Source organism: Tachyglossus aculeatus, chromosome 11 (assembly GCF_015852505.1).
Source record: "Tachyglossus aculeatus isolate mTacAcu1 chromosome 11, mTacAcu1.pri, whole genome shotgun sequence".
Lineage (NCBI taxonomy): Eukaryota > Metazoa > Chordata > Mammalia > Monotremata > Tachyglossidae > Tachyglossus > Tachyglossus aculeatus.
This window is the reverse complement of record NC_052076.1, coordinates 33,587,111-33,610,770: the sequence shown is the minus strand read 5'-3', so window position 1 is coordinate 33,610,770 and position 23,660 is coordinate 33,587,111. Positions and strand designations below refer to the sequence as shown.

Genomic DNA, 23,660 nt, shown 5'->3' with positions numbered 1-23,660 from the left:
TTAGTGCACTTGTTAAGCGCTTACTACATGCCAAGCACTGGTCTAAACACCGAGGTAGAAACAAATGAATCGGCTTGGATACAGTCATCATCAATCGTATTTATTGAGCGCTTACTATGTGCAGAGCACTGTACTAAGCGCTTGGGAAGTACAAATTGGCAACATATAGAGATAGTCCCTACCCAACAGTGGGCTCACAGTCTAAATCAGAGGGAGGAGGATTTAATCCCCATTTTTCAGATGAGGTAAAGGAAGCCCAGAGAAGTGAAGTGACTCACCCGAGGTCACACAGCAGACATGTGGCAGAACTGGGATTAAAACCCAGGTCTTCGGACTCCCGGGCTCACGCTCTTTCCACTAGGCCCCGCTGCTTCTCGGTGGTTATGAAATAGTCAGTCAATTGTATTTATTGAGCGTTTACTGTGCGCAGAGCAGCGTGCGTGAGAAGCAGCGTGGCTCAGTGGAAAGAGCCCGGGCTTTGGAGTCGGAAGCCATGGGTTCTAATCCCGGCCCCGCCACAGGTCTGCTGTGTGACCTTGGGCAAGTCACTTCACTTCTCTGGGCCTCAGTGACCTCATCTGTAAAATGGGGATCAATCAATCAATCAATCAATCGTATTTATTGAGCACTTACTGTGTGCAGAGCACTGTACTAAGCGCTTGGGAAGTACAAGTCAGCAACACATAGAGACAGTCCCTACCCAACAGCGGGCTCACAGTCTAGAAGACGAAGACTGTGAGCCCCCCGTGGGACAACCTGATCACCTTGTAACCTCCCCAGCGCTTAGAACGGTGCTTGGCACATAGTAAGCGCTTAATAAATGCTACCATTATGATTATTATTATTACTAAGCACTTGGGAGAGTAGAATATGACAATATGATGGACACATTCCCTGCCCAAAATGACCTTACGGTCTAGAGGAAGCCCCAGAAGCGGAGTTGGGGCTCCAGGCGGGGTCAGTTGTTAGAATGCAGGCTTCCACACCTTTCTGCTGGGTTACTCAGGGCAGGTCACTCAACCTCTCTGAGCTTTGGGCGTCAAAAGGTGGAGAGACCGCGGCAATCTAGAGGACCTCAGAGCCCCAGGCCCGCCACCAATCAGTCTGCAGTATTCACTGAGCGCTTACTCTGTGCAGAGCACTCTACTGAGCACTTGGAAGAATCAGAGTGAGTAATAATAATAATAATAATGGCATTTATTAAGCACTTACTATGTGCAAAGCACTGTTCTAAGCGCTGAGTAGATACAATCCCTGCCCACAAGGAGCTCACGGTCTAGAGAAGATGGACATTATATAAATGACAGGTGGGGAGGAGCGATAGAATATAAAGTACGTGAGTTTAGGGACAGGGTGGGGTGTGAAGGCGCTTAGTACAGTGCTCTGCACACAGGAAGCGCTCAATAAATCCGATTGACTACATGAATAGTGAAGTGTCTAGTGATGTGAAAGCACTGAAGCAGCAGTTGTTGGGGATTACAGGGAGGAGAGTGGAGAGGTTAATAATAATAATAATAATAATGATGGCATTTGTTAAGCACTTACTATGTGCAAAGCACTGTTCTAAGCACTGGGGGGATACAAGGTGATCAGGTTGTCCCACATGGGCCTCACAGTCTTAATCCCCATTTTACAGATGAGGTAACTGAGGCCCAGAGAAGTGAAATAAAGTGAAGTGGGCTAGACTGTGAGCCCACTGTTGGGTAGGGACTGTCTCTATATGTTGCCAACTTGTACTTCCCAAGCGCTTAGTACAGTGCTCTGCACACAGTAAGTGCTCAATAAATATGATTGATTGATTGATTGATTGAAGTGACTTGCCCAAAGTCACACAGCTAAGTGGCAGAGGCGGGATTTGAATCCATGACCTGTGACTCCAGAGCCCGAGCTCTTTCCACTGAGCCACGCTGGTTAATCAGGGAAGGCCTCCTGGAGGAGATGGGCTTTCTTTCAGAAGGGCCTGAAGATAGGGAAAGCAGCGAACTGCCAGATAATAAATAATCATAATAACTGTGGTATTTGTTAAGCGCTTACTATGTGCCAAGCACCGTTCTAAGTGCTGGAGTGGATACAAGCAAATCAGGTTGGATACAGTCGCTATCCCATACGGAACTCACAATCTTAATCCCCATTTTACAGATGAGGTAACTGAGTCACAGAGAAGCGAAGTGACTTGCCCAAGGCCACCCAGCAGACCCATGGCGGAGGCAGGATTAGAACCCAGATCCTTCCGACTCCAAGGAGAGGGAATTCCAGTGGAAAGGGGATAAGCGTCAGGTTGGAAGTGAGGGATGAGAAGGAGGTTCGAGGGTAGGTTGGCTTGAGAGGGATGCACACAGTAAGCGCTCAATAAATACGATTGATGATGATGAAGTGTGTGAGCTGAGATGGAGTGGGAGAGGAGAGTGCGTAAGGAGGAGAGCTGATGGACTGCCTTTTCATTCATTCATTCATTCAATCGTATTTATTGAGTGCTTACTGTGTGCAGAGCACTGTACTAAGCGCTTGGGAAGTACAAGTTAGCAACACGTAGAGACAGTCCCTCCCCAACAACGGGCTCACGGTCTAGAAGGGGGAGACAGATCACAAAACAAAACATGCGGACAGGTGTCAAGTCATCAGAATAAATAGAAATAAAGCTAGATGCACATCATTAACAAAAGGAATAGAATAGTAAATATGTACAAGTAAAATAAATGAGTAATAAATCTGTACAAACATATAGACAGGTGCCGTGGGGAGGGGAAGGAGGTAGCTGACGGGGAGGAGTTGCTGTTTGATGTGGAGGTGGGTAGGCAACCACTGGAGGTTTCTGAGGGGCGAGGAGACGTGCGCAGCACAGTGCTTTAGAAAAATGATAATAATAATCGTAATTGTGGTATTTGTTAAGCGCTTACTATGGCCAAGCACTGTACTAACTCGGGGGTAGAGACACGATAATCAGATCCCACATGGGGCTCACAGTCTCAGTAGGAGCGTGGCTCAGTGGAAAGAGCACGGGCTTTGGAATCAGAGGACATGGGTTCGAATCCAGCCTCCGCCAATTGTCAAGCTGTGTGACTTTTCGCTTCACTTCTCTGGGCCTCAGTTACCTCGTCTGTAAAATGAGGATGAAGACTGTGAGCCCCCCGTGGGACAACCTGATCACTGTGAGCCCACTGTTGGGTAGGGACTGTCTCTATATGTTGCCAATTTGTACTTCCCAAGCGCTTAGTACAGTGCTCTGCACATAGTAAGCGCTCAATAAATACGATTGATGATGATGATGAAACTTGTAACCTCCCCAGCGCTTAGAACAGTGCTTTGCACCTAGTAAGCGCTTAATAAATGCTATTATTATTATTATAGGAGAGAGAACTGGAGAGAAAACTGACCTGAGAGCCAAAAGACCTGTGTTCTAATTCCCACTCAGCCACTTCCCTGTCTTGTGACCCTGGGCAAATGGCTTAAGCTCCCTGTCTCTCGGTTTTCTCCTCCGTAAAATGGGCTTCAAAATTCACGTCTTGAAGCAGCGTGGCATAATGGATAGAGCGTGGGCCTGGGAATCAGAAGGTCGTGGGTTCTAATCCTGGCTCCACTGCTTGTCTGCTGTGTGACCTTGGGCAAACAATAATAATAATAATAATGGCATTTATTAAGCGCTTACTATGTGCAAAGCACTGTTCTAAGAGCTGGGGGATACAAGGTGATCAGGTTGTCCCACGGGGGGCGGGGGCTCACAGTCTTCATCACCATTTTACAGATGAGGGAACTGAGGCTCAGAGAAGTTAAGTGACTTGCTCAACATCACACAGCAGACATGTGGCAGAGCCAGGATTCGAACCCATGACCTCTGACTCCAAAGCCGGGCTCTTTCCACTGAGCCACACTGCTTCTCGTGAAGTGAAATCACTTCACTTCTCTGTGCCACAGCTACCTCATCTGGAAAATGGGGATGGAGACTGCGAGCCCCATGTGGGACACAGACTGGGTCCAACCCAATTTGCTGGTCTCCACCCCGGCACTCAGTACAGCGCCTGGCACATAGTAAGCGCTTAACAAATACCATAATTATTCACCACTCCCTTCCCCTCAGACTGTGAACTCTGCAGAGGGGTAGACACCGAGTTCAACCTGATCCTGATGGTCTTGTCTCTACCTCTAGAAGCAGCACAGTTTAGTGGAAAGAACAAGGGCTTGGGAGTCGGAGGTCATGGGTTCTAATCCCGGCTCTGCCAATTGTCAGCTGGGTGACTTTGGGCAAGTCACTTCACTTCTCTGGGCCTCCGTGACCTCATCTGTAAAATGGGGATGAAGACTGTGAGGGCCCCGTGGGACAATCTGATCACCTTGTACCTTTCTACCCTTGTACCCAGTACAACTTGTACTTCCCAAGTGCTTAGTACAGTGCTCTGCACACAGTAAGCGCTCAATAAATACGACGGATTGATTGATACCCTTCCCAGCGCTTAGAGCAGTGCTTTGCACATAGCGCTTAACACATGCTATTATTATTATTATTATTATTATTACCCCAGCGCTTAGAACAGTGCCGGGCACATAGTAAGCAGCGTGGCTCAGTGGAAAGAGCCTGGGCTTTGGAGTCAGAGGTCATGGGTTCAAATCCCCGCTCCGCCAATTGTCAGCTGTGTGACTTTGGGCAAGTCACTTCACTTCTCTGGGCCTCAGTTCCCTCATCTGGAAAATGGGGATTAAGACTGTGAGCCCCCATCACCCTGTAACCTCCCCAGTGCTTAGAACAGTGCTTTGCACATAGGAAGCGCTTAATAAATGTCATTATTATTATTATTATAGTAAAGCGCCTAACAAATATTATTCTTCTTATCATTTCGGTCTTTTTCTATGGTAAGAGCATAACAAATGCCACTGTGATTATCATGATTAGCCCCCTTTTAGACTGTGAGCCCACTGTTGGGTAGGGACTGTCTCTATATGTTGCCAACTTGGACTTCCCAAGCGCTTAGTCCAGTGCTCTGCACACAGTAAGCGCTCAATAAATACGATTGATGATGATGATTTGGGAGGGGAGATGAAGAGTTTGCCCGCAAGGCTCAGCCCAGACACCTGTAACCCTTTCCTCCCCGCCTTCATTGCAACACAGCCACCCACTCCTTTTTCCTGGAACCCAGGACTCACAGAGCGCACGCCGGGCACCGAAGAGCTAAATCATCTGCCCCAGCGTCGCCCGTGGGGGTGGATGAAGGGCTGTGAGAGTCAGACAGAGAAAGGAGACAAGATCTCCTTGGCGGGCGGGGGCAAAGGGGGTACAGTCGCTGAGGCGGTGAGCTGGAACCCGCCCTGAGCTGCCCCAGATTCAGGAGTCAAAGGCGGGTTGGGGTTGGGGGGGGACAGGAAGGGGGTTTAGGGTTAGTGGGGGCGGGGGAGCTCAACAAATATCCGAGCTGAGGACCTCAGAAGAGGCAAAGGCTGATTTGCACTCTATAAGCACGGGATTTGCTGGTTAATCACTTAAAGGCCCAAGTGGCTGAGTGTGTAAGTTCTAGACTATACGCTCCTTGTGGGCAGGGAAAATGCCTAGCAACTCTTTTAGGCTGTGAGCCCACTGTTGGGCAGGGACTGTCCCTATATGTTGCCAATTTGTACTTCCCAAGGGCTTAGTACAGTGCTCTGCACACAGTGAGCGCTCAATAAATACGATTGATGATGATGATGAACTCTATTATATTGCAGTCTCCCAAGCGCTTAGTACAGGGCTCTGCAAACAGTAAGTGTTCAATAAATACATTTGATTGGATAGGAATGGCCTCTGTCTCCAGCCCCCAGCCCAACCTGGAGTAATGAATAATAACAGTTATTATTATTATTATTATTTATTTTACTTGTACATATTTACTATTCTATTTATTTTGTTAATGATATGCATTTAGCTTTAATTCTATTTGTTCTGACGACTTGACACCTGTCCACATGTTTTGTTTTGTTGTCTGTCTCCCCCTTCAAGACTGTGAGCCCATTGTTGGGTAGAGACCGGCTCACTATGTTGCCAACTTGTAGTTCCCAAGCACTTAGTACAGTGCTAGGCATACAGTAAGCGCTCAATAAATATGATTGATTGATTGATTGATTGATTGATTGCCAATTTGTACTTCCCAGAAGAGGCAAAGGCTGATTTGTACTCTATTTGCATGGGATTTGCTGGTTAATCACTTAAAAGCCCAAGTGGCTGAGTTTGTAAGTTCTAGACTATACGCTCCTTGTGGGCAGGGAAAATGCCTATCAACTCTATTATATTGCACTCTCCCAAGCGCTTAGTACAGGGCTCTGCAAACAGTAAGTGTTCAATAAATACATTTGATTGATTGTATAGGAATGCCAACTTGCCAACTTGTACTTCCCAAGTGCTTAGTACAGTGCTCTGCACACAGTAAGCGCTCAATAAATACGATTGATGATGATGATGATGAATGGCCTCTGTCTCCAGCCCCCAGCCCAACCTGGAGTAATGAATAATGAATAATAACAGTTATTATTGTTATTATTTATTTTACTTGTACGTATTTGCTATTCTATTTATTTTGTTAATGATGTGCATTTAGCTTTAATTCTATTTGTTCTGACGACTTGACACCTGTCCACATGTTTTGTTTTGTTGTCTGTCTCCCCCTTCTAGACTGTGAGCCCGTTGTTGGGTAGGGACCGGCTCTCTATGTTGCCAACTTGTACTTCCCAAGCGCTTAGTACAGTGCTCTGCACACAGTAAGCGCTCAATAAATATGATTGATTGATTTATTGTTTGATTGATTGCCAACTTGTACTTCCCAGAAGAGGCAAAGGCTGATTTGCACTCTATTTGCACGGGATTTGCTGGTTAATCACTTAAAGGCCCAAGTGGCTGAGTGTGTAAGTTCTAGACTATACACTCCTTGTGGGCAGGGAAAATGCCTATCAACTCTATTATATTGCACTCTCCCAAGCGCTTAGTACAGGGCTCTGCAAACAGTAAGTGTTCAATAAATACATTTGATTGTATAGGAATGGCCTCTGTCTCCAGCTCTCAGCCCAACCTGTAGTAATGAATAATGAATAATAACAGTTATTATTATTATTATTATTTATTTTACTTGTACATACTTACTATTCTATTTATTTTGTTAATGATGTGCATTTAGCTTTAATTCTATTTGTTCTGACGACTTGACACCTGTCCACATGTTTTGTTTTGTTGTCTGTCTCCCCCTTCTAGACTGTGAGCCCGTTGTTGGGTAGGGACCAGCTCTCTATGTTGCCAACTTGTACTTCCCAAGCACTTAGTACAGTGCTCTGCACACAGTAAGCGCTCAATAAATACGATTGATTGATTGATTGATTCCCAACTTGTACTTCCCAGAAGAGGCAAAGGCTGATTTGCACTCTATTTGCACGGGATTTGCAGGTTAATCTTTTAAAAGCCCAAGTGGCTGAGTTTGTAAGTTCTAGACTATATGCTCCTTGTGGGCAGGGAAAGTGTCTATCAAGTCCATTATATTGTACTCTCCCAAGCGCTTAGTACAGGACTCTGCAAGCAGCAAGTGTTCAATAAATACATTTGATTGATTGTATAGGAATGGCCTCTGTCTCCAGCCCCCAGCCCAACCTGGAGTAATGAATAATGAATAATAACAGTTATTATTGTTATTATTTATTTTACCTGTACATATTTACTATTCTATTTATTTTGTTAATGATGTGCATTTAGCTTTAATTCTATTTGTTCTGACGACTTGACACCTGTCCACATGTTTCGTTTTGTTGTCTGTTTCCCCCTTCTAGACTGTGAGCCCGTTGTTGGGTAGGGACCGGCTCTCTATGTTGCCAACTTGTACTTTCCAAGTGCTTAGTACAGTGCTCTGCACACAGTAAGCGCTCAATAAATACGATTGAATGAATGAATGACTGAACAGGCTCCAGTCCGCCTTCTCTCCTTTCCCCTCCCCTCATCCCCTTTCCTCTCCCCTCAATCAATCAATCAATTGTATTCATTGAGCGCTTATGGTGTGCAGAGCACTGTACAAAGCACTTGGGAGGGAGATTCGTTCCCTGCCCACAACAAGCTTATGTCTAGAGGGGAAGACAGACATTAACATAAATAGATAAATTACAGGTATCTACATAAGTGTTGTGGGGCTGAGAGAGGGGTGAAGGTTAAATTCATTCATTCATTCATTCAATTGTATTTATTGAGTGCTTACTGTGTGCAGAGCACTGTACTAAGCGCTTGGGAAGTCCAAGTTGGCAACATATAGAGACGGTCCCTACCCAACAGTGGGCTCCCAGTCTAGAAGGGGGAAATCCGAGTGAATGGGTGACACAGAAGGGAGTGGGAAAAGAGGAAGTGAAGGCTTAGTCAGGGAAGGCCTCTGGGAGGAGACGGGCCTTCAACAAAGCTTCGAAGGTGGGGAAAGTGATTATCTTTTGGATACACAGAGGGAGGGCATTCCAGGCCAGAGGCAGGACAGGGGAGAGAGTTTGCGTGGTGAGACAGTGGTGAGATGGAGGTACAGTGAGTAGGTTGACATTAGAAGGGCGAAGTGCCTTGGCCTGGCTCCTGCTCCATGGAAACTGCCTTCTTTAAGGTGTCCAAAGATCTCCTTCCTGCCAAATCCCCCTCTCCATCCCCTCAACCTTACCACCTTCCCTTCCCCACAGCACCTGTATATATGTATATATGTTTGTACAGATTTATTACTCTATTTATTTTACTTGTACATTTTTATTCTACTTATTTTATTTTGTTAATAAGTTTTGTTTTGTTCTCCGTCTCCCCTTTCTAGACTGTGAGCCCACTGTTGGGTAGGGACCGTCTCTATATGTTGCCAACTTGGACTTCCCAAGCGCTTAGTACAGTGCTCTGCACACAGTAAGTGCTCAATAAATACGATTGAATGAATGAATGAATGAATGAATGAAATCCAATAGCCCCCACACTATCCTAATCTTCTTCGACTTTTCTGCTATTTAGGAGAAGCAACATGGTCTAGTGGATAGAGCCTGGGCCTGGGAGTTAGAAGGACCCGAGTTCTAATCCTGACTCTGGCACTTGTCTGCTGTGTGACCTTGGGCAAGTCACTTCACTTCCTCTGTGCTTCAGTTAAGAATAATAATAATGATGCTGATGGCATTTATAAAGCGCTTACTATGTGCAAAGCACTGTTCTAAGCGCTGGGGGGGGATACAAGGTGATCAGGTTGTCCCACGTGGGGCTCACAGCCTTAATCACCATTTTATAGATGGGGTAACTGAGGCCCAGAGAAGTTAAGTGACTTGCCCCAAGTCACACAGCTGACAATTCAGTTACCTCATCTGTAAAATGAGGATTTTTTTGTGGTATTTGTAAAGCGCTTCTTATGTTCAAGGCACTGTACTAAGCTCTGGGGTGGATACACACTAATCAGTTTGGACACAATACCTATCCCACATGGGTCTCATGGTCTTGATCCCCATTTTACAAATAAGGTAACTGAGGCCCAGAGACGTGAAGTGACTTGCCGAAGGTCACACAGCAGACAAGTGGAAGTTCCGGAATCAGCGCCCAGGTCCTTCTGATTCCCAGGCCTGTGCTCTATCCACCAGGCCATGCTGCTTCTCTGGGAGCCCCATGTGGGATGTGGACTTTGTCCAACCTGATTAGCTGGCATCTGCCTCACTGCTTAGTACAGTGCCTGGCACATAGTAAGCGCTTCACAAATTCCATAGAAGAAGAACGAAATAATAAACCTTTGACACTGTGGACCACCTCCTTCTCCTGGCAACCTTGGCCTCACTGACACTATGCTCTCCTGGTTCTCCTTCTAGATCTCTAGATCAGCTGGGTGACTTTGGGCAAGTCTCTTAACTTCTCTGGGCCTCAGTTACCTCGTCTGTAAAATGGGGATTAAGACCGTGAGCCCTCCGTGGGATAACCTGATTACCTTGTAACTACCCCAGCTCTTCGAACAGCGCTTGGCACATAGTAAGCGCTTAACAAATACCATAATTATTATTATAATTATCTCTGACCCCTCTTTTGCAGGCCCCTCCTCTGTCTCCCACCCTCTAACTGTGGGACTGACTCAAGGTTCAGTTCTGGATCCCCTTCTATTCTTCATCTATACCCATTTCCTTGGAGAACTCATTCGCTCCTGCAGTTTCAACTACCATCTCTACACTGATGATTTCCAAATCAACCTCTCCAACCGTGACCTCTCTCCCTCTCTGCAGTTTCGCACTTCACGACCATCTCTACACTGATGATTTCCAAATCAACCTCTCCAACCGTGACCTCTCTCCTTCTCTGCAGTTTCGCACTTCCTCCTGCCTCCGGGACACCTCCACTCGGACAAGACGAAACGTATTAGCAAAATAAAGTAAATAGAATATGTAAATATGTACAAGTAAAATAAATCGAGTAATAAATCTATACAAACATATATACAGGTGCTGTGGGGAGGGGAAGGAGGTAGGGCGGGGGGGATGGGGAGGGGGAGAGGAAGGAGGGGGCTTTATGTCCATATCCGTAATTTATTTCTATTAATATTTGTCTCCCCCTCTAGACTGTAAGCTCCTTGTGGGCAGGGAATGCATCATCATCAATCGTATTTATTGAGCGCTTACTGTGTGCACAGCACTGTACTAAGCGCTTGGGAAGTACAATTTGGCAACATATAGAGACAGTCCCTACCCAACAGTGGGCTCACAGTCTAAAAGTGCATCTGTGGTATGGTTGTGTTTTAGTCTCCCAAGCACTTAGTACAGTGCACTGCACTCAGTAAGCACACAAAAAACCTGTCTACATGTTTTGTTTTGTTGTCTGTCTCCCCCTTCTAGACCGTGAGCCCGTTGTTGGGTAAGGACCCTTTCTATATGTTGCCGACTTGTATTTCCCAAGTGTTTAGTACAGTGCTCTGCACATAGTAAGCGCTCAATAAATACGACTGAATGAATGAATGAATATACCACCGAAACCTCAAACTTAACATGCCCAAAACTGAACTCCTCATCTTCCCACCCAAGCCCTGTCCTCCCCAGTTTTTCCCATCACTGTAGAGCTCAGCCCATCATCATCAATCGTATTTATTGAGCGCTTACTATGTGCAGAGCACTGTACTAAGCCCATCTTCCCATCTTGCAAGCCCGTCACCTTGGCATTATCCGTGAGAAGCAGCGTGGCTCAGTGGAAAGAGCGCGGGCTCGGGAGTCAGAGGTCATGGGTTCTAATCCCTACTCCGCCACTTATCAGCTGTGGGACTTTGGGCAAGTCACTTAACTTCTCTGTGCCTCAGCCACCTCATCTGGAAAATGGGGATTCAGACTGTGAGCCTCATGTGAGACAACCTGATGACCTTGTATCACCCCCAGCGCTTAGAACAGTGCTTGACACATAGTAAGTGCTTGAATACCAAAATTATTATTGTTATTACTCTCTCTTTCAACTCACACATTAAATCTGGCATCAAACCCTGTCAGTTCTACCTTCACAGAATCTATAGAATCCATCGTTTCCTCTCCATCTAAACTGCTACCGTGTGGATCTAAGCACTTATTTTATCCCACCTTGACAACTGCATCAGCCTCCTCAATAGCCTCCCTGCATCCTATCTCTCCCTTCTTCAGTTCATACTTTGCTCTACTGCCCAGATCATTTTTCTGGAAAAAAAAAAGTTCAGTCCATATCTTCCCATCCTCAAAAAACCTCCTGTGGTTGCCCGTCACCTCTGTATTAAGCAGCAACTCCTCACCTTTGGCTTTAAGATACTCAAACAACTCTTTCTCTCCTATCTAACCTCACTGATTTCTTTCTTCAACCCAGTTCGCACCCTCAGTTTCTCGAATACCAACCTACTCTGTGCACTGATTTCGTCTTTCCCACCACAGACCCCTGGTCCACGTTCTCCGCGAGCAGTGTGGCATAATGGATAGAGCCTGGGCCTGGGAATCAGAAGGACCTGGGTTCTGACTTGTACTTCCCAAGCGCTTAGTACAGTGCTCTGCACACAGTAAGCACTCAATAAATACGATTGATTGATTGATTGATTGATCCCAGCTCCACCACATATCTGCTCCTCCTCCCCATCCCCCCGGCCTTACCTCCTTCCCCTCCCCACAGCACCTGCATATACGTTTGTACAGATTTATGACTCTATTCATTTTACTTGTACATATTTACCATTCTATTTATTTTATATTGTTAGTATGTTTTGTTCTGTTTGTCTCCCGCTTCTAGGCTGTGAGCCCGCTGTTGGGTAGGGACCATCTTCATATTTTGCCAACTTGGACTCCCCAAGCGCTTAGTAAGTAAGTGCTCAATAAATACGATTGAATGAATGAATGAATGAATCTGCTGTGTGACCTTGGGCAAGTCACTTTATTTCTTTGTGCCTCAGTTACCTCATCTGTAAAATGGGGATTAAGAGTGTGGGACAGGGACTATTTCCAACCTAAGTTGTATCTACCCCAGGACTTAAAACAGTGATTGGCACATAGAAAGCGCTGAACAAGTACCATATTATTACCATATTATACCTTTCTTTATTATTCTCCCTTCATCCTGGAACTCTCCCTTCATATCCAGCAGTCCACCATTCTCCCTACCTTCAAAAACCTCCTAAAATCACATCTCCTCCAAAAGGCCTTCCCAGACTAAGTCCTTTATTTCCCCTACCATCCCTTCCCCTGCATCGACTATGAGCTTGGCTTGTTACCCTTTAAACTTCTTGATAATCACCCCAGCCCCATAACACCTAGGTGAATATTCCTATTCTCTATCATTTCCCCTATCCCAAATCTATTTTAATGTCCACCTCCCTGTAGATTGTAAACTCCTTGTGGGCAGGGATCCCGTTTATCGACTCTGGGATCTTGTCTATCAACCCTGTTATGCTGTACTTTCCCAAGCGCTTAATACAGTGCACTGTGTGCAGTAAGCACTCAATAAATACCACTGATTGATTGCCCAGAGTCAGTCAGTCAGTTAGTTATATTTACTGAGTGCTTACTGTGTGCAGAGAACCATACTAAGTGCTTGGGAGAGTATGATATAACAGTAACAAGAGAAGCAGCATGGCTTAGTGGAAAGAGCACAGGCTTGGGAGTCAGAGGTTGTGAGTTCTAATCCCGGCTCGACCACTTGTCAGCTGTGTGACTTTGGGCAAGTCACTTAACTTCTCTGAGCCTCAGTAACCTCATCTGTAAAATGGGGATTAAGACTGTGAGTCCCACGTGGGATAACCTCATTACCTTGTAGCTGCCCCAGCACTTAGAACAAAGCTTGGCATCATCATCATCATCAATCGTATTTATTGAGCGCTTACTGTGTGCAGAGCACTGTACTAAGCGCTTGGGAAGTACAATTTGGCAACATATAGAGACGGTCCCTACCCAACAGCGGGCTCACAGTCTAGAAGGGGGATACAGACAACAAAACAAAACATAGTAACAAAATAAAATAAATAGAATAGTAAATAGAATAGTAAAATTATTAATATAACAGACATATTCCCTGCCCAGAGTTTACAGCCTAGAGGGGGAGACGGATGTTAATATTAATAAATAAATAAATAAATAAATTACAGGTAGTTACATAAGTGCTGTATGGTTGGGAGTGGGGATAAATAAAGGGAGCAACTCAGGGAGATGCAGAAAGGAATGGAAGAAGAGGAAAGGAGGGCTTAGTCAGGGAAGGTCTCTTGGAGGAGATGGAGGGAGAATGGAGGGAGAGTAATTGTCTGTCGGATATGAGGAGGGAGGGCATTCCAGGTCAAAGGCAGGACGTGGGTGAGAGGTTGGTGGCGAGATAGGCAAGAGTGAGGCACAGTGAGAAGGTTAACATTAGAGGAGTGAAGTGTGAGGATTGGGTTGTAGGAGGAGAATAGTGAGGTGAGATAGAAGAGGGCAAGGTGACTGAGGACTTTAAAGCCAATGCTGAGGAGTTTCTGTTTGATGAGGAGGTGGATGGACAATAACAATAATAATAATGATAATGGCATTTCTTAAGTGCTTACTATGTGCAAAGCACTGTTCCAAGCTCTGGGGAGGTAACAAGGTGATCAGGTTGTCCCACGGGGGGCTCACAGTCTTCATCCCCATTTTACAGATGAGGGAACTGAGGCACAGAGAAGTTAGGTGACTTGCCCAAAGTCACACGGCTGACAATTGGCAGAGCCGGGATTTGAACCCATGACCTCTGACTTCAAAGCCCGGGCTCATTTTCCACTGAGCCACGCTGCTTCTCTAACACAGTACATGCCCTGTCTTTAAAGGGAAAACCATTCTTTCGTTCGCTGTCGTATTTATCAATCAATCAATCAATCAATCGTATTTATTGAGCGCTTACTATGTGCAGAGCACTGTACTAAGCGCTTGGGAAGTACAAATTGGCATCACATAGAGACAGTCCCTACCCAACAGTGGGCTCACAGTCTAAAAGGGGGAGACAGAGAACAGAACCAAATATACCAACAAAATAAAATAAGTAGGATAGAAATGTACAAGTAAAATAAATAAATAAATAAATAGAGTAATAAATATGTACAACCATATATACATATATACAGGTGCTGTGGGGAAGGGAAGGAGGTAAGACGGGGGGATGGAGAGGGGGACGAGGGGGAGAGGAAAGAAGGGGCTCAGTCTGGGAAGGCCTCCTGGAGGAGGTGAGCTCTCAGCAGGGCCTTGATTTATCGAGTGCTTCCTGTGTGCAGAGCACTGTACTAAGTACTTGGGAGAGCACAACAGAACAATAAACAGACACATTCCCTGTCCACAAGAAGCTTACGCGCATCTCCCAACTCTGACATACTGTACTCTCCCAAGAGCTTAGTACAGTGCTCTGCACACAACAAGCACTCAATAAATATGATTGATTGACTGACAGATATATAGCTGGGGGGAATGGGAAAACACTGAAAGGGTCTGAAAGGGGAAAAAGGACATCTAGAATTCTTAGGACCACTGAAATTCTTAAAAGCAAAATCTGCAATTTTGCTGTGTCCTTCCCAGGACCTCTAAGAAAACATTAACTTGATAGTCGCCAACTAAATACTGAAAATTTTCTTATTCCAAGTCGCTTTTGGAGGTTCTTGAGGGGAGGGAAAATGTGGACTGAGTGTTTTGCAGAAAAATGATCCAGGCAGCAGAGTAAAGAATGATTTGGAATGGAGAGAGACAGGAGACTGGGAGGTCAGCAAGAAGGCTGAAACAGTAATCAAGGCTTGATAGGATAAATGATTAGATTAACCTGGTAGCAGTTTGGATAGAGAGGAAAGGCCAGATTTTAGCAATGTTGTGAAGGTAGGGCCAGCAGGACTTAGTCCTGGTTTGAATGCCGATGCTGGGGGCAGGATGGAAGGGTCGGGAGGGAGCTGGGATGGAGGAACTGATGACTGGACTATTTGCTAAATACCTGCTCTGTGCCCGGTACAGTACTATGCCCTGGGAGAGATAGGACGTAATCAGGTCGGACGGAGTCCCTGTCCTACATGGGGCTCCCAGTCTAAGTGGGGAGGGAGAACAGGTAATAACTGTGGTATTTGTTAAGTGCTTACTATGTGCCAGGGGTACTGAGCACCGGAATAGATACAAGGTAATTGGGTTGGACACAGTCCCTGTCCCACATAAGGCGCACATTCTTAATCCCCATTTTACAGATGGGGTAACTAAGGCACAGCAGATAAGTGGTGGACCTGGGATTAGAACCCTTGTCCTTCTGATTCCCGGGGCTGTGCTCTCCCCACTAGGCCATGCTACTTCTCTTATTGAGCCCCTGTATTATGGAAGAGGAAACTGAGACAAAGTGAAATTAAGTGACCATCCCAGGGTCAGCCAGCGAGCGAGCGGCGGGGCTGGGATGAGAACCCATCATCCCATGGGAAGCAGTATGGCCTAGGGGATAGAGTACGGCCCTACGCTCTTTCCATTATCGCAGGCTACTTCTCTAGAAAACAGATGGCAACAAGGCAGCCACAGATCTAGCTGGGGGAGCCTGGAGCAGGCCGGGTGGATACCCTCCATATGCCACCACCTTTCTGCCAGCCCCAGTGCCCAGAGCTCTGCCTCCACTGTGCTCCAGTCTACCCACCTCTCTCGGAGATTCACAGGGGTTCCCTGGGGATCAGCGCAAAAGTCCCTAGTAGGAGGAAGTGCGCAGAAGTAGTATAGCCTAGTGGGAGTCAGAAATCCTGGCTCTACCACTTACCTGTTGGGCAACCTTGGTTGACGTCATTTAACCTCTCTGTGCCTCAGTTTCTTCATCAGTAAAATGGGGAATCAAATACCCGTTAGGCTGTGAGTCTGGTGTGGGGCAGCGTCTGGTACGTACCCCAGTTCACGGCGTACAGTAAGCACATACCAAGTGCCACAATTATTCTGATGATGATTATTTTTATTAGGGGGCCCCCCCAGTCGCCCTCGGGGAGGTCCGGCTCTGGCCACGGAGCTGCCACCTGCCGCATCTGGGTCCCCGCCCCCGCCACGCAATCCCTCCCCTGCAGCTGCCTGCGGCCCACTCTGCACACCAGGAGGTCGTGAGCCAAAGATGGGCCCGTCGGTTTCGGTTCCCCTTCCTGCCCTGCCCCTGCCCCCCATGGGAGGGACCCCACCCCCCACCCCACCGCCCTGCCAAGTGGTCAGGGGGGGATTTGAGATCTGAGATCCAAACAGGCCCCCTGCCAGAGGCACGCCCCCCACCCCCCACTCTCCATCAGGAGACTCCCCAAACTCTGCGCTCCTTCTTTGGCAACAGTAATAATAATAATAATTATAGTCACGGTACTTGTTCAGCCCTTACTATGTGCCAAGCACTGTTCGAAGCACTGGGGTAGAGACAAGTTAATTGGGTTGGACCCAGTCCCTGGCCCACATGGGGCTCACCGTCTTAACCTCCATTTTACGGATGAGGGAACTGAGGTCCAGAGAAGTTAAGCGACTTGCTGAAGATCACATGGCAGACCCGCGGCAGAGCTGGGATTCGAACCCAGGTCCTTCTGATTCCGAGGCCTGTGTTCTTTCCACGAGGCCACGCTGCTTCTCTAGTAGCTCAGCAGCGGGACAGCCCCTCTCCCGGCCCACCCCTCTTCCCACCGGCAGGCCCGGGGCCCCGACCCCCTCTGATCTACAAGGGACCCACTTCCCTCTCCACTACACGCCATCGCCCAGGGTGACCGGGGGCAAATGACTCATCGTCTCCCAGGCTTAGTTCCCCCCGACCTTTGAGAGTTGCCCAAGGTTTCAGGGGCGAGACCAAAGATGGCGGATGGGGGGGAATCTGGTTAGACCAGGTCAGGAGTTAAATGCCGCTCCCCGGCTGACTCAAATTCAGCGGACTGTGTGGGCAGGAGGGGGGCAATGACCTGAACCAAACGTGTGCGAAGGGGGGTTTCAGTCTGAGTGTGAGGGCAAGGGGACGGGGGTTAGGGGGGTCCAGACCCCTACTGCCTGCAGTTATTCTAATCAGCCACTTTGTCCCCCCCGAACAGTCTGAGAGACGCCAGAGAAGCAGCACGGTCAAGTGGCAAGAACCCGGGCTTGCCAGTCAGAGGACATGGGTTCTAATCCAGGATCCACCCCTGGTCGGCTGCATCACTTCACTTCTCCGTGCCTCAGTTACCTCATCTGTAACACATTGCCAATTTGTACTTCCCAAGCGCTTAGTACAGTGCTCTGCACATAGTAAGCGCTCAATAAATACGATTGATGATGATCTGTAAAATGGGGATGGAGACTGCGAGCCCTATGTGGGACAGGGACCGTGTCCAACCCGATTATCACGTATCTACCCCAGCACTTAGAACAGCACGTAGCAAATACCGTAACTATTGATTATTATTAGAGAAGGGCAGCAGGGCCTACTGGACAGAGCACAAGTCTAGAAGTTGCCCCTGGCCTGGGTGACTTTGGGGAAGTCACTTAATTGCTCTGGGTCTCAGTTGCCTCCTCTGAAAAATGGGGATTCAGTGCCCGTCCTCCCTCCCATTTAGACTGTGAGTCCCATATGGGACAGAGGCCGGGTCGACGGCTTCCACTGTATCTACCCTCGCTCTTGGCACAGAGCAAGTGCTTAACGAATACCACAGTTATTGATATTATCATCATAGGATCTCCGACTTCCTGCCGTCTTTACCACCTCTCCAAGAGAGATCTCCAAGCAGCCTCCTCTGCCTTGGGGCCAGTGGGAAAGGCAGGCAGAGATGGGGCTCCAGTGTCTGCTCATTTCAGGACAGCTGGGGGTGGGGAGGGGATCCATAATACTAATGATGGTATTTGTTAAGTGCTTATTCTGTGCCAGGCACTGTACTGAGCACTGGGGGTGGATACAAGCAAATCTAATTGTCCGATGTGGGGCTCCCAATCTCAATCCCCATTTTACAGATGAGGTAACTGAGGCACAGAGGAGCAAAGTGACTTGCCCAGGGTCACACAGCAGAGAAGTGGCAGCGGCGGAATTAGAAGCCATGACCTCCTGACTCCCAATCCCGTGCTCTATCCACTGGGCCCCGCTGCTTCTCTGAGGAGAGACTCTCTCTCTGGAGACCCCCAGGCGGGACCCACGGCCTCCCCTTCCCACAGCCTTTCCTCCCCTCTGGGATTTCCCCTTCCTGGAGGCAACATCCTCCTCACGCTCCAACGACCTTCCTGGGCCCAAAGGTGAGGTTATGTACCTGTCCGGCCTGGACGGCCTCCCACACCCTCGGCTTGACGCTGCTTTTATAGGGGGAAGAAGCAAGAAGCCCCGGGGCCCGGCCTACTCACAAATTCGTCCTCGGAGAAGTTCAGGGCATCCATGGTGGCCGGGCTCATGGCACGCGGGGCTTGGTCTGAGTGGGGTTGCTTCCCCTTTTGAAGCAATAGGCGACGGGGCTCCCTGGGGAGGCGGCAAATTTAAACAAATGAGCTGGGCCCAGAGCCGGAGAGGGAGCAGCCGGAGCCAGACAGGGAGCGGGAGCGGGAGATGGGGTCGGAGTTGGAGCCGGAGAGGGAACGAGAGATGGGCCCTTAGACGCAGCGTGGTTACCCTACATTCACAGCCCCCCCCGCCCTCCCAACACAACTCGCATAACCCGACGGCCGTAGCCACAAAACCCTCTCGCAACCACACATATGTCCTCCCGGGCACACACATAGCCTTGCAGAAGCAGACGAACAGACAGCTGCCCTCACCTCTCTCCCAGCTTTGCACGGAGTGCAACACAAAAATAAACGCTTTGCACCAGAGTCAGCACCTCACCCTCCAACCAGCCACGCTTGCTCTTGCTCTTCACCGTTCAGCCTTACTGGTTTTCGGAGAAAGGGAAATCCCCAAATGTTCAAAGCAGTTTATACCCAGCCCTTCCCCATCATTCCCCTCTTATCTCCCCTGGGCCTCCCTCTGCCCCTCTCCCTTCATCCCCGCCCCACCTGCCCACCCCCCAGGACCCTCCCTATTCTCCACAGGACCCAGGCCCGGGGATGGGGCGGAGGAGGTGGGGGTTTCTGGGAGTGGGGCCCTGGGGGGCGGCCGGGGCTTCGGTTGGGGCGGTGGGCAGCCCCTCCGATCTCGAGGAAGGAAGGGAATGTTTCGGGGCTGGGGGCCCTCACCGGGCTGGATCTGGAGGAAAAGATGGATAGATCTGATGGAGGAGGCACCCCAGCTCAGCGGGGCTGGGGGATTTCCGGAGCCCGGAGGAAGCAGCCTGACTTCCTCGCCCTACCCACCCATCCGCAGGGGCCCAGAGTCAGGTGAGCGGTGTGTCCTGGGCCGGGTTTGGGGCCTGGAGCTGGAGGTCATCCGAGCCTCCGGAGTTCAGGGTCAACGATTTCACCTTTCATTTGCACCCCCTCAGCAACCTCCCTGCGTGCCCGGAGAATCCCAAGCGTGTCTGGACCTTATTTTATTCTGACCCTAACCACCGAAGTACATACATATCATCATCATCATCATCATCATCAATCGTATTTATTGAGCACTTACTATGTGCAGAGCACTGTACTAAGCGCTTGGGAAGTACAAATTGGCAACATATAGAGACAGTCCCTACCCAACCGTGGGCTCACAGTCTAAAAACTCTCTCTATATGGGCTTTCATTTGTACATTCTATTACGCTGATCTACTTGAACTTCCTCTTATTTCTCCCTACGCACTTTATTTCTAAGTAGAGGATTGTTGTCTGTCTGTTCTTGAACAGGGACCCTGATCTTACTTCGGCTAGTACGGTGCTTCGTACTCAGTAGGTGTTTAGTACCCCCGACTGATGATCGACTGAGTGATCGATCTGGACGCTTTCATTTCCTGGGCTGCCTTAACGCTGCCTCTCTTGGGTACTTGGCTCCAGCATTTCCACAGAGGAGAATTGCCGTTATGGCATCGTTATGGTATGGTGGTACGGTATTGAGTTTACATTCTTACTATCTGGGGGCAGACACGGGATAATCGGATCAGCCAAAATCCCTGCTTTTCAAGTGGGACTCACCAGTTAAATGCCGGGAGAGCGGGGAAATTAGCCCCATTTTACAGATGAGTAAACTGAGGTACAGAAAAGTTAAAGTGACTTGTCCAAGGTCACCCTGGGGGCAAGTGACAGAGACAGGAGCAGAATGTAGATAGCAGCGTGGCTTGGAGGATATAGCATAGTCCTGGGAGCTAGAGAACCTGGGTTATAATAATAATAATAATAATAATAATAATAATAATGGCATTTGTTAAGCACTTACTATGTGCAAAGCACTGTTCTAAGCGCTGGGGAGGTTACAAGGTGATTAGGTTGTCCCACGGGGGGCTCACAGTCTTCATCCCCATTTTACAGAGGAGGTAACTGAGGCCCAGAGAAGTTAAGTGACTTGCCCAAAGTCACACAGCTGACAAGTGGCAGAGCCGGGATTTGAACCCATGACCTCTGACTCCAAAGCCCGGGCTCTTTCCACTGAACCACGCTGCTTCTCATCCCACCTCTGCCACTTGTCCGCTGGGTGCCGCTTGGGCAAATCACTTAATTTCTCTGGGCCTCTGTTTTCTCAGCTGCCAAATGGGGACTCAACACCTGTTCTCCCGCCTACTTAGACGGTATCTAGACTGATTACCTCATCTGTAAAATGGGGATGAAGACTGCGAGCCCTACGTGGGACAACCTGATCACCTTGTAACCTCCCCAGCGCTTAGAACAGTGCTTGGCACATAGTAAGTGCTTAATAAATGCCATTATTATTATTATTATTATTATTAACTTGTAGCTACCATAACACTCAGAACAGTGCTTGACACATAATAAGTGCTTAACAAATACAAAAAGACCCCGACAACAACAACAAATAACACAGATTTATTGATTTCTGGACCCGTGTTCTCCCCACCTGGGCACACTGCCTCCCTAAAGAGAAAGTGAGAGGCCTCCTCCCGAGGCCAATCCCCCAGAGCCACTTCCAGCTCTGCCATTTGTCTGCTGGGTGACCTTGGGCAGGTCACTTGGCTTCTCTGTGTCTCTGTCTCCTCATCTGTAAAAACGGGGATAGGAAACCTGCCCTCCCTCCTCCTTAGGTTGTGAACCCCATACAGAATAGGGCCCAACGTGGTTACACTGAACCTGGACCAGTGCTTTGCCAAGTAGATGCTCAATAAATAAAATCATAAGTTTAGATTGTCCTTCCAGCCTCCGGCCTCCCATCAGACTGTGAGCCCTGTGTGGGACAACCTGATCGCCTTGTATCTCCCCCAGTGCTTAGAACAGTGCTTTGCACATAGTAAGTGCTTAATAAATGCCATTATTATTATTATTATTATTATATACACACAAGTGTTGTGGGGCAGGAGGGAGGGGGTTGGACGCAGGTTGGACACAGCCCCTGTCCTACATGGAGCTCACAGTCTCAATCCCCATTTTACAGATGAGGTAACTGAGGCCCAGAGAAGTGAACTGACTTGCCCAAAGTCACACAGCAGACAAGTGACATGAGATATGAGACATGAGACATGAGACATGAGAAGCAGCGTGGCTCAGTGGAAAGAGCCCGGGCTTTGGAGTCAGAGGTCATGGGTTCAAATCCCAGCTCTGCCAATTGTCAGCTGTGTGACTTTGGGCAAGTCACTTCACTTCTCTGTGCCCCAGTTCCCTCATCTGTAAAATGGGGATTAAGACTGTGAGCCCACCATGGGATAACCTGATCACCTTGTAACCTCCCCAGCGCTTAGAACAGTGCTTTGCACATAGTAAGCGCTTAACAAATACCATTATTATTATTATTATTATTAAGTGGCAGAGCTGGGATTAGAACCCATAACCTCTTAACTCCCAGGCTGGGATTTTAGTCACTACACCATCCTGCTTCTCTGGTTGATTGATTGACACCCCAGAGCAGGTTCGAATTCCTCGGAGGCCTGGAAGGGCAGGGCAGGGAAACGGGCAGCACTGCCACCGTCGAGGCATCAACTGCAAAGGGCAGGGGCACTGGGGGTGGTAGTATTTGTTAAGCACTATTTGTTAAGTGCTTACTATGCTCCAGGCACCGTACTGAGCGCTGGGGTAGACACAAGATAATCGGGTTGGACTCAGCCCGTGTCCCAGTGGGGATTAAGACTGTGAGCCCCACGTGGGACAACCTGATGACCTTAGCATTATTCTAATAATAATAATAGAGAAGCAGCGTGGTTCAGTGGAAAGAGCTCAGGCTTTGGAGTCAGCAGTCATGGGTTCAAATCCCGGCTCTGCCAATCGTCAGCTTTGTGACTCTGGGCAAGTCACTTCACTTCTCTGTGCCCCAGTTACCTCATCTGTAAAATGGGGATTAAGACTGTGAGCCCCCCGTGGGACAACTTGATCACCTTGTAACCTCCCCAGGGCTTAGAACAGTGCTTTGCACATAGTAAGCGCTTAATAAATGCCATCATTATTATTATTATTGTGTTTACCCCAGTGCTTAATTATTATTATTATTATTGTGTTTACCCCATCATCATCATCATCAATCGTATTTATTGAGCGCTTACTATGTGCAGAGCACTGTACTAAGCACTTGGGAAGTACAAATTGGCAACATATAGAGACAGTCCCTACCCAACAGTGGGCTCACAGTCTAAAAGGGGGAGACAGAGAACAAAACCAAACATACTAACAAAATAAAATAAATAGAATAGATATGTACAAGCAAGATAAATAAATAAATAAATAAATAGGGTAATCAATCAATCAATCAATCGTATTTATTGAGCGCTTACTATGTGCAGAGCACTGTACTAAGCGCTTGGGAAGTACAAATTGGCAACACATAGAGACAGTCCCTACCCAACAGTGGGCTCACAGTCTAAAAGGGGGAGACAGAGAACAGAACCAAACATACCAACAAAATAAAATAAATAGGATAGAAATGTACAAGTAAAATAAATAAATAAATAAATAAACAGAGTAATAAATATGTACAACCATATATACATATATACAGGTGCTGTGGGGAAGGGAAGGAGGTAAGATGGGGAGGACGGAGAGGGGGACGAGGGGGAGAGGAAGGAAGGGGCTCAGTCTGGGAAGGCCTCCTGGAGACCCCAGTGCTTAGAACGGTGCTTGGCACATAATAAGTGCTTAAAAATACCATTATGATTATTAATCCCCATTCTACAGATGAGGAAAAGGAGGCACAGAGATATTGAGTGACTGGCCCAAGGCCACACAGCAGACGAGCGGCAGAGTCGGGATTGGAACCCAGGTCCCCCGACTCCCGAGCCCAT

General features: G+C 47.9%; 1 protein-coding gene across 1 annotated transcript in view; it reads right to left on the bottom strand.

Moving 5' to 3' along the window:
• The window catches only part of CXCR5 (C-X-C motif chemokine receptor 5), a 72,265-nt gene that overhangs the window by 5,965 nt on the left and 42,640 nt on the right, over window positions 1-23,660 (bottom strand). The window contains exon 7 of the mRNA XM_038754300.1: window positions 18,721-18,832. Within this exon, the coding sequence (XP_038610228.1) occupies window positions 18,721-18,832 (112 nt within the window). The remainder of the gene's footprint in view (window positions 1-18,720; window positions 18,833-23,660) is intronic.